Below are 12876 nucleotides of genomic sequence, written 5' to 3'. Positions count from 1 at the left end.
GCTGCTGTACTTTGACAGTCAGATTTATTGAAGATTTGACAGAAGAACATTCGTACTGCAAAGAAAACATGAGGACCAGCAGACACTAGAAAGAAAAACTGAAGAAACACTTTTTAGTTCATTTACTAGATAATAAAACATGTATGTTTCTTTCAGGTTGGTTGTTGACAACATAATCACAATATCAGTATACATAAAATTTTAGAGCCGTGGAAAAGAGCAAAGTGTCAGAGAGGTGAAACGTCTCGTGGTTGTGTTGGCACGGAGCAGCAGCATGAGTGTTTAGCCCACGGATGCCAGGATGACATCGACAACTGTCTCTTCGCTGCTGCGAACTGTCACCTGCATAGTGACGCCGTCAGCCAGCGCCAGGCGAGCTCGAACCAGCACGTCATGACCTCCCCGAAACACACCTGAGAGGAGATGGAGGGAAAGCCAATCAAATCACGAGAAGAAGCAGATAACATCTTAAAAACATTAGGCAACGTAATCCTAACAACAAATATTTGCGTTTGATTTGTAAAAACGAAGCCTTCCTAAAGACCAAACTGTGATCACATTCATGTCGATTTCCAACACCTACCAGCGAGGAAGAGGACGTGCGAGTTCTTGTTTTCAGGAACTTTGTCCGAGCGCTCACATGGCTGCATTCCCAGGAAGCTGATGATGTTACCCACCGCCTCTGTACAAGAAAAACACACATTAGTCACATATTTTCACTTATTGCATAAATCAAGCATCACTTAACATATTGTGTAAATCCCTGGGCGCAGTGTTTTGCAAAAAAAAAAACATACAAAAAGTAATGATTTCAGCCTAAATCTCTGACTTCTGCGTACCGTCTAGAGTCCGTACAGACGCCAGGGCAAAAGTCTCCTCCTTCTCATTTTCATCTCCCACTTCTTCCCACGCTGCTCCGAAGTTCGGTTTCAAAACCTTCTGGATGTGGTCGGCAACCGTGACCTCCAGATCCTCCAGCTAAAGAAGAGCAGGGCGGAGGCAGAGAAGGAACAAAGATCGAGAGGGAAAATAGATCATTTACATAAATGAAAATACACAGAACTCGTTTTTGTAGAACAAGTTTCTTGTAGATGTGCTGAGATTGCGTACCACATATTCATCGTCGTAACCGTCATCGTCAGGCTCTCCTGTATTCGGGTCGCAGTCTCTGACCAGGTACTTCATAGTGCAACTGAACGTACAAGACACTGTGGACAGATGGGACACAAAGATTTTCTTTAATAGTTCATTATATAGTCAGCGCTGTTTAACTCATCACAATTTGAATGAACAATTTGTGCATGCAAGAGATAGTCACTTTAAATCAGAGCTGCAACAAACAATTATTTTCACAATGGATTATTGGAAATCCATTTAAAGCCACTTTTACTGTTCCATGACCCCAATAATGTCTTAGTGTTCCTACCAGCTGTGGGGTCGTCGTCAGGCAGTCGGACCAGAGTGTAGCAGGAACCAGGCTGGCTGTAGGGGAGGCTGGGGGCTGGGATGTAGTGAATCACCTCATAGGACTCTGATGGCTCCATCTGTACTAAGACCTGACACAAAGAGGAACAAGATGCAATCAGTCAAAGTTGTTTCCTACCGTCTAATCATGGAAGTATTTTCCGTAGACTGATCAAGCTTAAATAAAGATTTATGGAAAGATATCTTCATAAATCTACAGAAAAATCCAACTTAATAAAACAAAAATGTCCTCTGAGCTGGTACCTTCTGCAGGAGCTGGTCATTCAGCGTGTTTGTGCAGTCGAACTGGAACACCATGTGTCTGGCGAAGGTGTGTTTGATGCAGCGCACCACATATTCTGTCTCAGCCTCCGTCAGCTGCACCGGGTCGGACGACTTGAAGAGCGGGCCAAGACCCTGGAACTCTGGGATGGCCGCCAGTTGTTCTGTCAGCAAAGATAAGATTTTAAAAGTCTGAATGTCATCACGTTCATGTTGAATCTGATGTCGGACGCACTATGATGACAATCTTACCTTGATAAATGTCCTGGCGTGATGGGGCCAACTTTTCTGGCAGTTTGCTCGTTGCAATAGGGGCGATTTCTGCGAAGAAAAACAGTAACAGACGCGATTAACGATTTGATTCCTGAGTATAAAAATCAGTAGAAGCCCTGCGTAGATTAATAAACAACACGTGGTTGTACCTGTTTTCTGTTCTGTGATCGGAGTGGTGGCCAGAGGGACTGACTTCATGTCGAATGGTTTCTCCGAGGGATCCAGAGTGTATTGGTGCAGGGACTTCTCCAGGCCGGGGATGGACACAGACAGACCTGAGAGCAACAGACAGAAGATGAGACGTTAATGCTATTGACCAACAGCCGTTATCAATCAATAGTATATCATTAGTGTGTGTGTGTGTGTGTGTGTGTGTGTGTGTGTGTGTGTGTGTGTGTGTATGTGTACCATTAAAGATGTAGGCAGCATTCAGAGCCTTCTGCTTCTGCTGCAGCACGTTCATGTAGAAGGTAGCTCTGTCTCGCACCTCATCATCACTGTCCATCATGCACCTACAAGAACAGACACGAGTCATATTACCCATAATGTATCCAGTGTTTTCTTTGTATTCCTCAAGTTGAAATGGTCACGGAACAAAACAAACAAACAAAAGTAATGGAGTACCTCTGCATGAGAACCAGGACGCTCGGCAGCAGATCATCATTCTGAGCTCCAAATTTAGCCAAAGCGCTGACAGCAGCTGAGGGCAGTCAAGGGAATAAGCATTTAAATTTTAAATGCCATTAAATAACAGCGCTGTCCTCAGTGAACTTTCACTTAGCCGCACCGAATAAAAGCAGCACTAACAAACGATTTTAACTTGTGACTTCTTGAAGTAGCTATTGATGAGGGAACACCATTTTAACCCAAACAACACAATGGCTCTGTGCGCTCTGATAAATTCTGTCTGGGTTAAACAGTTTAACTTTGTGGTTACTGGTTCCATGCAAGATCTGTTTTGTAGTTTTTTTTTCACCATAATCACAAAGTTGCAACTGAACTGCAATTCCTAAAAGTTTGTTTTCTTTATAAACCAGAGACTTTTTAAGTCCTGGATTCTGACTTTTTGAGGACCTGCAGACACCCGGTGTTAGACACCAGCCTCTCTCACAGTTGATATAAAATAGGTGAAATTAATACAGAAGTTCATTGTGCTGTCTCACCTGCACGAACAGCCTCGCTCTCCAGAACCACCCGGTTGAAGATGAAGCGGATGTACTTGGAGGGCTGCGGGGTGCGCGGGCCCTCTTTGCCCAGCAGGTGCAGGATCTTTGTGGCGAGCACCGTGTGCTCACAGTCCTCGATGAACTCGCACAGGTGGGCCAAGCCTGTCTCTTTGCTCTCTGGGTTCTCCTCGATGATGCTGATGATGCAGTCCACGATGGCCCGCTTGTAATCAAAACCGCCCTGCAGGGAGACGTGGTCACTGTGAGTCTTTTGCTCAAATTAGAATGTAAACTCTGCAGGTAGGTTTTAACTTAATATATTTTGCACTTATTTTGTTGGACTAAAAACAACTGTTCTGTTCAACTGCTGATCAACATTTATGTATATTTGACCATCTGTTGTAATAAAAACGTGTCTTTTCTACCATGTCTATGTCTTTAAACATGTCAGCACATATAAACTGAATTTAAGTCCTACAATAAACATAAACATGTAGAAGCATGCAAGCTTCCGAAATGCCAACTGTGATTACAGATTTTTCTTTCTAGACAGTTTTCTGTTTGCATGATTTCACTGATATTGACTGTGCCCCTGTGAGGCAAAGAGCAAAGTGTGAAAGATAGTCAGAGGCCTGTTAATAATCAACTTACATCATCTCTGAGCATGTTGGACAAGAAGTTCATCATGACGCTGTGCTTCCTGGGATACTTCTGGCACAGAGCGCTGATGGCCTGCACCACCACCACCTGTTGTAAACAAGCAGCGGGGACAGATTTAGGACAGAAAATGGAACAAATATAACAAGATTAAAAAAAAGGGAGGCGAAGCTGCGAATCTCATATTAGAAATGAATCTTTTTTTGGCGACAGGAGCTGAAATCCTGGGTGATAAAAAAACACCTAATCACAACACACTCCCACATGTTTCTAAAAAATTACTTAATGATTTATTTTCTTATCTAAACCAAGATTAATTGTTTATCCAGGCAAAAAAAAAACTCTTCCCCCCCTTTCTCTGTGGAAGTCAGAGGGTAGATTTAATTACAGAGCTTCCATTTCCCACTTCAGGGGATCCCAGCAACGTCCCGATGTGCAGCTAAAGTAATTTCTTCTCACTCTCTATAACACCTAAACACCCACTATGTACGAATGAAATGAAACTAAACAAAAGTGTCTGACCTTGAACTCGTCCGAGATCTCGGACACAAACGAGGAGATCTGCTTCATGAGTCGGTCCACGCTGCTCTCACTGCCGGTCTTGAGCAGTGTGGTGATGGCCAGCGTGGCGATGCTGCGGTTCGAGTCGGTGATCAGGTTCTCCAGGTCCAAGTTGCAGGCGGTCACAGCTGATGGATGCTTCATGGCCACCTGGTGGACACAAAGGAAACATCAGGGCAGATACTTAAGTATGTATTCAACATAGAGTAATAATACAAGAATAATTATTATCATTGTCATTGTCATCAAAATAGTTGGCAACTAATTGACTGGTTAATTGATGAATCGTCGCAGTTCTTGATGAAGATTTACCTTGTTGAGGGTCCTGACTGCAGCGTATCTCAATGCTGCTTTGGGAGAGCTGCAGAAGAGCTGCAACACTGCACACAAAAACATTCCCAATGAGACTCATAAGCAGCAATATGACCAGGAAAGTGAACTGAAACAACACATAATGATAATTAATGAGCTGTGAGTAAACTACGGACCAGACACAGCTGGGGCCAGCTCCCTGGCTGTACAGTTGGGCATGTGGACGATGGCAGAGGCAGCCTCGTACACCACCATCTCGTTCTTGTTCCTCAGACAGCTCTCGATGAAGTCGAACAGTGGGCTGTCGTGACTGAGAACATGAAGACAGAATACATCCTGTTAACAAGCTGAGACAGTAAAGATGACAGCAGATCGTTGATTAGCTGTCCCTACTGGAACATCAGATTAGATTACTGCAGGTCTGCTCACCCTCCCTCTGTCTCGTCCAGCAGTTTGCTGGCGATCCTGATGAGCATGCAGTAAGCGAAGGGAGACTTGAGACCAGACTTGGTGAACTTGTTGAGCATCTTGGTGACGGCTAGGCGGTCGTTCTTCCTGAGGTGATACAACAGGCCGAGGGCATGGTACTGGAGGACAGGACGCACACAAACAACAGCTATGAAATTTGTGTATTCAGTTTATGAGTACTTGTTTGCTATATAAAAATGCACACAAAATAGATGGGTTAAATAAAATAAATCCTGAAGTCCTCACATATGTCAATATAACTCACCTGGACCATGATGTTGTCACTTGAAGCAGCTTCCTGGGCTTCATTCACCCAACGCTTCACCACATCGTAGCTCATCTTCACCATGTGCTGAACACACAAATAGAAAGGAATTAATCACAGACCAGCAATGGTATGATTTACAATTACGCCACTTTATCTCAGTTATAGAACCACAAAATACCCTGAGAATAAACTCTGAAAACCAGACATAATTTAAAAAAGTTCTTTCTTGATTTATAAGTTAAATATGATACTGTGCAGTTTATTTACCAGTGAGGAGACCAAGGCTGAACTGGACACACTGGGCACCTTGTCAACAATAGCCTGCTTCATGTATCTCTCAATGGCCTGCAGCATGGTGGTCTGTGGAAAATGACAAGGAAAATTCAACAAACAACGTTTCTGTAGACAATATTTCCTTTCTTGCATGAGATGAAAAGATAGAGATGGGGAGAAGGGAAAAAAAAGGAAGGAGCACTGACATCTGTAATCCTGCAGAGGGCTCTGATGGCAGGTCCTCGGTACACATCCTCCTTCCCTGTCATGTCTTTGGTCAGGCTGCAAAATATCACACAAAGAAGAATTAAAGACTGAACTCAAAAGAAAAAGAAAGATATTACAAAACACATTCACAAAGACTTTATCAATTTACCAATTTTCATAACACCACAAGACAAATCTAATTCTGCACATGCAAAACGACGTGTGGCCATGTTGTTATAGATCCCAGTGTTTGTGCATGAAAACAACAAATCTGAACAAACTCTCCACAACTAGTTTCAGAGATACTTTCTCGCAGCCAAGACAGATAGTTCCTGACGGAGATATCAATATTCAAACATTTTGGTACAAACCTGCTGGTAACGATGATGACATCCTCAGAGATGTTGGCCATCTCTTTGATGGTAAGGTAGCACATCCTCCTCAGGGTTTGCTGGAAGAGAAAAAGACAGTATAAACTCTCTATACTACAAAAATGCACTATACACTGAAAGTTTGCAGCTTAAGCTACAACAGAATGAAGCACCTAAACCATAAACTAATGAAGGATTGAAAGAATGAAGAACCTCTTACATCATTAGACTGAAAGAGCCTGGTCATCGCAAAGAAGGCCTCCGTGGCCTCTGTGGTCCCAAAATGCTCTCCCTGAACAAACACAGACAAGACACAAGAGTTGAGACGGAGTCCAGATGACAAGGCACGCTCGACAAACACAAATTAAGAAGTACTTTACATTTTCATCAAACATCTTTTTACCTGGTTGAGGAGGTAGATAATCTTGGTGAGGATGTGGAGGCATCTTCTTGGGTTGATAGGGGTCTCATTGAAGATACGTGCCTGTGAACAAGAGAGGAAACCTTACTTAATTTCGGTTTATTCAGGGTTTTGTTTCTTTGGCTTATGCTTGTTTGTCTTATAGAAGTGCAGAATATGTTTGAGTGTATATGTCAGTAACATCAAGTGCAGGCTTTACCTCTTGCAACACGGCACTCTTCTCCAGATGCTGGAAAGGGTTCGACCCACTTCCTAAATGTCAAAACAGTACAGTGAGAACTCTGTGCAAATAAACCTTGTCGTGTCACGTAATTGAAGTTCATTCAAAGCTAACACACGTAAACGACGCAAGGTTAACGCCAGCATACTAAACCTATTCAATAAAGCTGAGTCAAGAACTTCAAAACACTTATTGATTAGCAGAAAGACCGTGTTTAAATAAGAAATCGTTGCAGCAAGGTTTAGTCGACTGGATTTTGAGAAGACAGGTAACGAGTAAAACTAAATTAAAAACATCCAGCTGGCACTACCCTAGCATTGCTAACGCTAAGCTAACAGCAGTTGTACGACCGGTGTTATTATTACTGTAACGTCAAATAAAGCGTATAAAAATGACAACGCAACTGCTAATTAGGTTATAGCTAAACCTGCATGCATGTTTAATGAATAAAATAGCCTGCAAGTCACAGGTACACTCCGGTGCAGTTAGCTGACTAATAGCTAGTCGGCTAACTGACCAGGCTATCACCGCTAGCTACCAAAGACTCTAACACCCTGTCAGTCAAGACACAATTTCTATTTTTCAAACGCTGTCATCATCAAAAGTAAAAACCCTCCGATCTTACCAGACTCCTCGTCCTTCTTATCAAACTTTTTAATCATTATGCCGGAATGATGCTGACGGACGAGAAGCAAAAGCTGCTCTCAGCCTCGGTCATAAGAGAAGCTACTTCCACGTAGCCAAAATGAAAACCCGCTTCCGGTTGAAACGTCCACGTCAAAGGAACGTACGTCAAAGCGTTTTACGTAACGGCCGACAGATGGCGCTGCTGACAAGCTCACCGTCACAGATAAGTCATTCCTTTTGTTTATTGTGATCGATTGTGATTATTAACACTTTTTATTAACTGTAATTAAATTGACCAATGAATGGGACATTTGCCTGTATTAATTAATTAATTAATTAATTATGATTTATATTAACTGAAATTAATTAAAACTTTGAACTTATAATTAAATCAACTTATCAGGATTCAGAAAAAAGGACCATTTAGTAAGACATGTTAGTCACCAGATACACTTAAGGCTCCAAATGTACTAATTATACAGTATGACCCATTTCAAAATATGTCTTATTATTATTTCATTATTGAATTATAATTATTGATAGTTTTGTGAAAAGTGCCCATAAGTTGTACATCTGTCAACTTAAATGTATCACCTATAAAGAAATACTGCAAGTATTACTGTAAGCGTATATAGTATACACAGTAATTAGTACAGTGTGGGTCGACCAACTGTTAGATCTAATATTCACTATCATTCTGATTATCATTTTATTATCACCTTTTTTTCTTTTTTTATCGGATTAATGATCAAATGAATTCATTTAAAAAATGTGCTTCTTTAGCTGTGAGGCAGCATGTTATCTGCAAATGAACCAACACTGTAACTAAAGTTATCAGAGAAATAGCTGCGAAAAAGTACAACATTTGCCTTCAAAATGTAGTTGAATGGAAGAAGAAAGTAGCTGAAAATGTAAATTCTTAAATAAAGTACCTCAGTAAAGGACTTAAGCACATTACCTGAGTAAATGTAATCAGTTACATTCCTGCACTGATTACTGATGCATTTATACTTACAATACTTGAATGTTGCAGCTGGGGCTGAGGTTTTACTACACAGTGCTGGATGGCTTATGAATTTTACCAAATGATCAGCATGGTCTCGTCTTTATCCATGATGATACATTATAATTTATTTAGTTTAATCTGTATTATCAACCCGAATCTACAAAGTAACTAGTTGAAGTATAGTACATTATTTGTCTTGGAATTGTAGTGGAGTAAAAGTATAAAAAAAAGAAACACATAAGTAAAGCATATGTAACTCAAGCTTGAGTAAATATACTTAGTTACTTTTCCACCATTGCTGACTGGTGATTTAATCGAATGGACGACAGTATAAGTAAAAAGCGTTGAATGTGTCCTAACATGGGCCCAACAGGGTGAAGCATCATAATCACACCAGACAAAAATCTCATTGACCTTTCTTCACCGAATCAGCTCCACACCTGCAGAGCTGACTCACAACCTTGCTGTGTGATTTAACGTCAAACAGCCACTAGATGTCGACATTGTTCTGCATGTCGAGCCTTCTCTTGGGCAGGTGAACGAAAACACTCAAGATTTAAAAACCCAAAAGTAAAGTGATAAAGTGTTTAATTTAGAGGAATAAACTAAATTAAGCTGATGACTGGTGACAGTTTAAACTATATACTAACTAAAAATCAAACTGATATTTATGATAACAGATCCAAAAGTGACTTTTAACAAATTTTCTGAAAATATATTTAGTATTTCATCATCGCAGTGTATATATTTGCCTGACAGATGAGGATATCTATTATTATTATAGTAATTATTTTAATTATCAACACATAATATAAACTTTTTGGAACATTTTTGTGTTGAAATCTCTTGTTGCCTGATGGTCAACATATATCCACACTTTTATATCTATAAGTTTTAATTGGCCAGTAATGCTGATGTGTCAGCAAGGCTCTTACTTTAGTGAAGTAGTAAAAGAAAAAAAAAAGATAAATTAAATCCATTATTTATTGATTCCATTGTGCAAAAGTCTTTATATAAAAAAGGCAAATGTAGTGCGTTACATCTGCTTTATTTGAGGAAAAATAATCCTTTATTTTGAGTATAAAAATAACAGACATCTGATGAACACATACATTCCCATGCATTTGCATTTTACTGTATTTCACGATCTTGCAGTTGGTTTTGTACAGTAAGTCAGTGTCAGTGTTGTGTGTTTCACACCAGAATCTGGAGTCACTGTGGGCTCCCATGTGAACTTAGTAGATAAATAAATGAAGCAGCAAAGATAGAGACAGAGAGGAGAAGAGGAAAAACATGATTATATCAACTCTAATGTTATGATTATGCAACCCGAATTACAAAACATTTCATTGGTCTGGATGTGAGAATGACTAATCGCAACTGCTTTCTTCTTCTTGTTCAGTCCGGGGTTTAAAATTTGATGAGTGTGGGGCTAACTAACCACATTAAACATTCATTTTACTGGAAAATAAAAAGAGGCTCTGAAGGCATTCCTTCTTTCCCCTCAACAGAGTCCTAAAGCCAAAGGATGAGAACATTTCATCTGTTTCTAACGCAAACATCTCGTGTTTCCCTCCCATTCATCTTGATACAAGTAAAACAGCTCTGTCCTTATTGCTCTTGACTTCTTAATTCTGTCTTGATTTAAGATTTTGAGGAAACAGACGAATCATTTTCACCACAGAGGCTTTAACACAAGAGTGTGGAGTTGTCAGTAACTGATGAGAACTAATCACATTTCAAAATGATTAGTTCTCATCATTTATTGTCCTTAATGGAGGGGGGGTTTTTTTCTCTGTGTTTTCACTAATAGAACTCTGATTCGTTCACATGAGAGCAACTAAATTAAATTAAATCAGAACTGTGTCTGTGATGTGAGTGGTGAGAGGAAACACCCTTCCACCCTGGAGAAACAACACCATCACTCTAAAGTAATCTGAGTATATCACGGAGGCCAACACTGGTCATGGCTGTCTGTCTGTCTGTCTGTCTGTTGGGTTGAAGTTGTCCCGACTCTCTGCTCACTTCCTCCGGCCGATCTGAGCCAGCAGGCGCGCGTTCTCGGCCGCCTTGGCGCGCAGGTTCTTGGCCTTTGCCACGTCGAAGAGGACGTTCATGATGTTGGTGGGGACGTCCAGGGACAGGGTCAGCCTGCTCCTCCGGTCCCCTTTGCTGCTGCTGCTGTTGCGGAGCATCTGCCCTCTGAGCTTCGTCCGGCTCATGAAGCGGTAGTTTGAAGCGGGACTGGAAGTCCTTTTTTCCCGGCTGGACTCGGCAGAAGAGGAGGAGGAAGAGGAGGAAGAGGAGGAGAGGTACTCCGCGGACTGAAGGAGGGACCCCCAGCCGTCCACGGGGGAGTAAACCGGCTCGTCCTCTTCGCTCCGGACCCCGACCGCCATCTGGTCGTCGCAGAGGAGGTCCAGGCGGGACTGGTAGAGGCGCAGGCACAGGCTGGAGGTCGGTGTGCACAGGACCGAGAGCAGCAGCAGGGTCTTCAGGGACGACAGCATGCTGTGTCCTCTGGGACAGGCGGAGGAGGAAGGACAATACTTACTTCACACAGTCATATTTTATACAGTCTTATAAATCTGTTCATCTTAAAACAAGTGAGAAAAAACGCACGGATAATAAAAGTGGATACTAAATAAAGTGTAATCAACTAAAAGTGTCAAATCCACATCGAATTGGAACCAAATAGTCTCCTCCACTAAGTATTAAGTCGTATATTTAGCCCTTTCTTTATCAAAAAATATAGTTTCAAGACTCTTTTAAGATCTATTTTTTTTAGAGCTTGTGTCTTCAAAAAGTCTGCAAGCTTTTCTCTGCACCACGTCTATGACAGCTGTGTCACAAATATGTAAGAAAATAACTTACCACTCGTGTCCTGCAACAAAGAATAACAGTTGGAGAGGTCAACCCACACGCAGCTCTGCAAAGCAACAAACAAGTAAGAATAAAAAAAAACCCACACAGGCGGAAAATCCTCCCGACTCAGGCTGTGAGCTCGGTCCCGGTGAAGTGACGCTGTGTGCGGAGGTCAGCAGTGCGCACCGTCTGACCGGCGGAGTGTCTCGCTCGTCCATTCCCACTGCATTCATTTAGTAGGAGCCATCAATCTGCAGCCCATACGCCAGCAACAACGTCATCCCGTTGACATGTTGGTTCGCTGTGAAGTACCCCATTGGTTGTGACGCGGTGATGTAGCGGTAATTAAAAAAAAAAAAGAAAAAAAAAAAAAGAAAAGTTGGTAAATGTGACCTCCCGTCAGAGAACACGAGACATCACGACACCAGAGACGAAGACACAAAGTTTCTTCTTCTTTTATTTTAAATATGTTTGACGTGTTTTTACTCGACGTGAAGGGTTTTTTTGCTGGAGTCCACCTTCAGTGATCAGTGTTACTGTTAGAATCACTTGTGAAGGACAGTTGCTATACAGAACCACAGACATTTTTCATCTTTAAGAACCAGGGACCGTTTCAGCTTTCCAGAACCGGGGACACTTCTGACCATAGACAGTTAGAACTCAGACAGTTCCATCTTTCAGAATCAGGACAGTTTACAATCTGCAGGGAAATTGACAGTTACATAATTTGGAACCATGGACAGTTCAGGCTTTCAGGACCACGGCCAACTCCATCTTTCAGCACCATGGACAGTTCCATTTTTAGAACCCAGTGGTACTAACATAATTCAGGAGGGTGGACGCCTCTCTCTTTCAGAACCATGGGCAGTTACAATCCTTCAGGGAAATTTGACAATAACATATTTTGGAAACAATGGACGGTTCCGTCTGTCAGAACTACGGACACTTCAATCTTTCAGGACTATGGCGAACTCCATCTTTTGGAACCATGGCCAATTCCATAATTCAGATCCAGGTACAGTTCCATCTTTAGATCAACAGACTGGTCCCATAATTCAGTCGTACAACACTTCCCTCTTCCAGCACCATGGACAGTTACAGTCCTTCAGGAAAAAATGGACAGTTACATATTTTGGACACAACGGACAGTTCAGTCCATCAGAACCACAGACTATTCCATCTTTTAGAACCCTGGACAGTACCAAACTTCAAGATCAGGGACATTTGCATAATGCAGGTATGCAAACACTTTCCTCTTTCAGAACCTTGGACAGTCACACAATTCAGGACCACAGACAGTTCCACCATTCAATTTCTAGAACTAATAGAATATAAACTATTAAACAGGGGAAGCTTCTCTTTATTCAACCTGGTGTCGTACGGAAGAGAGTAATGTTATATAGTGACGTACAGAATAATCATGCACACTGGTTAG

At 41.6% G+C, this 12876-nt stretch overlaps 2 protein-coding genes across 2 annotated transcripts; both read right to left on the bottom strand.

Annotated features, from left to right (window-relative positions):
• Positions 1-5: 5 nt before the first annotated feature.
• copg2 (COPI coat complex subunit gamma 2) lies at positions 6-7718 on the bottom strand. Its single transcript, XM_030440150.1, has 24 exons — positions 7569-7718; positions 6923-6975; positions 6706-6786; positions 6523-6594; positions 6303-6382; positions 5931-6006; positions 5719-5811; positions 5449-5535; positions 5145-5302; positions 4892-5025; positions 4716-4783; positions 4365-4553; positions 3837-3932; positions 3183-3426; positions 2644-2719; positions 2428-2531; positions 2169-2294; positions 1999-2067; positions 1729-1910; positions 1427-1556; positions 1111-1208; positions 840-978; positions 584-682; positions 6-413 (listed from the first exon to the last, which is right to left on the bottom strand). Exons 1-24 carry the CDS (start codon positions 7603-7605, stop codon positions 283-285), a joined length of 2622 nt encoding a protein of 873 aa, XP_030296010.1. The 5' UTR covers positions 7606-7718; the 3' UTR covers positions 6-282.
• A 1866-nt stretch (positions 7719-9584) lies between these two features.
• On the bottom strand, positions 9585-11750 carry ucn3l (urocortin 3, like). Its single transcript, XM_030439233.1, has 2 exons — positions 11451-11750; positions 9585-11096 (listed from the first exon to the last, which is right to left on the bottom strand). The coding sequence occupies exon 2, from the start codon at positions 11084-11086 to the stop codon at positions 10598-10600; it is 489 nt and encodes a 162-aa protein (XP_030295093.1). The 5' UTR covers positions 11087-11096; positions 11451-11750; the 3' UTR covers positions 9585-10597.
• Between the last annotated feature and the right edge of the window lie 1126 nt (positions 11751-12876).

The sequence above is a fragment of the Sparus aurata genome, chromosome 14 (assembly GCF_900880675.1).
Source record: "Sparus aurata chromosome 14, fSpaAur1.1, whole genome shotgun sequence".
Lineage (NCBI taxonomy): Eukaryota > Metazoa > Chordata > Actinopteri > Spariformes > Sparidae > Sparus > Sparus aurata.
The sequence above is the reverse complement of the archived record's forward strand: the minus strand, read 5'-3'. Positions and strand labels throughout refer to the sequence as shown.

Excerpts from the sequence above, each read along its gene's own strand:
- copg2 (XM_030440150.1), bottom strand. The coding sequence starts at position 7,605 with ATGATTAAAAAGTTTGATAAGAAGGACGAGGAGTCTG. Across the intron at positions 5,026-5,144 it reads CTGGACGAGACAGAGGGAGG|TCACGACAGCCCACTGTTCG; the intron begins GTGAGCAGACCT and ends TCATGTTCTCAG. Across the intron at positions 1,209-1,426 it reads TGACGACGACCCCACAGCTG|TGTCTTGTACGTTCAGTTGC; the intron begins GTAGGAACACTA and ends ATCTGTCCACAG.
- ucn3l (XM_030439233.1), bottom strand. The coding sequence starts at position 11,086 with ATGCTGTCGTCCCTGAAGACCCTGCTGCTGCTCTCGGTCCTGTGCACA.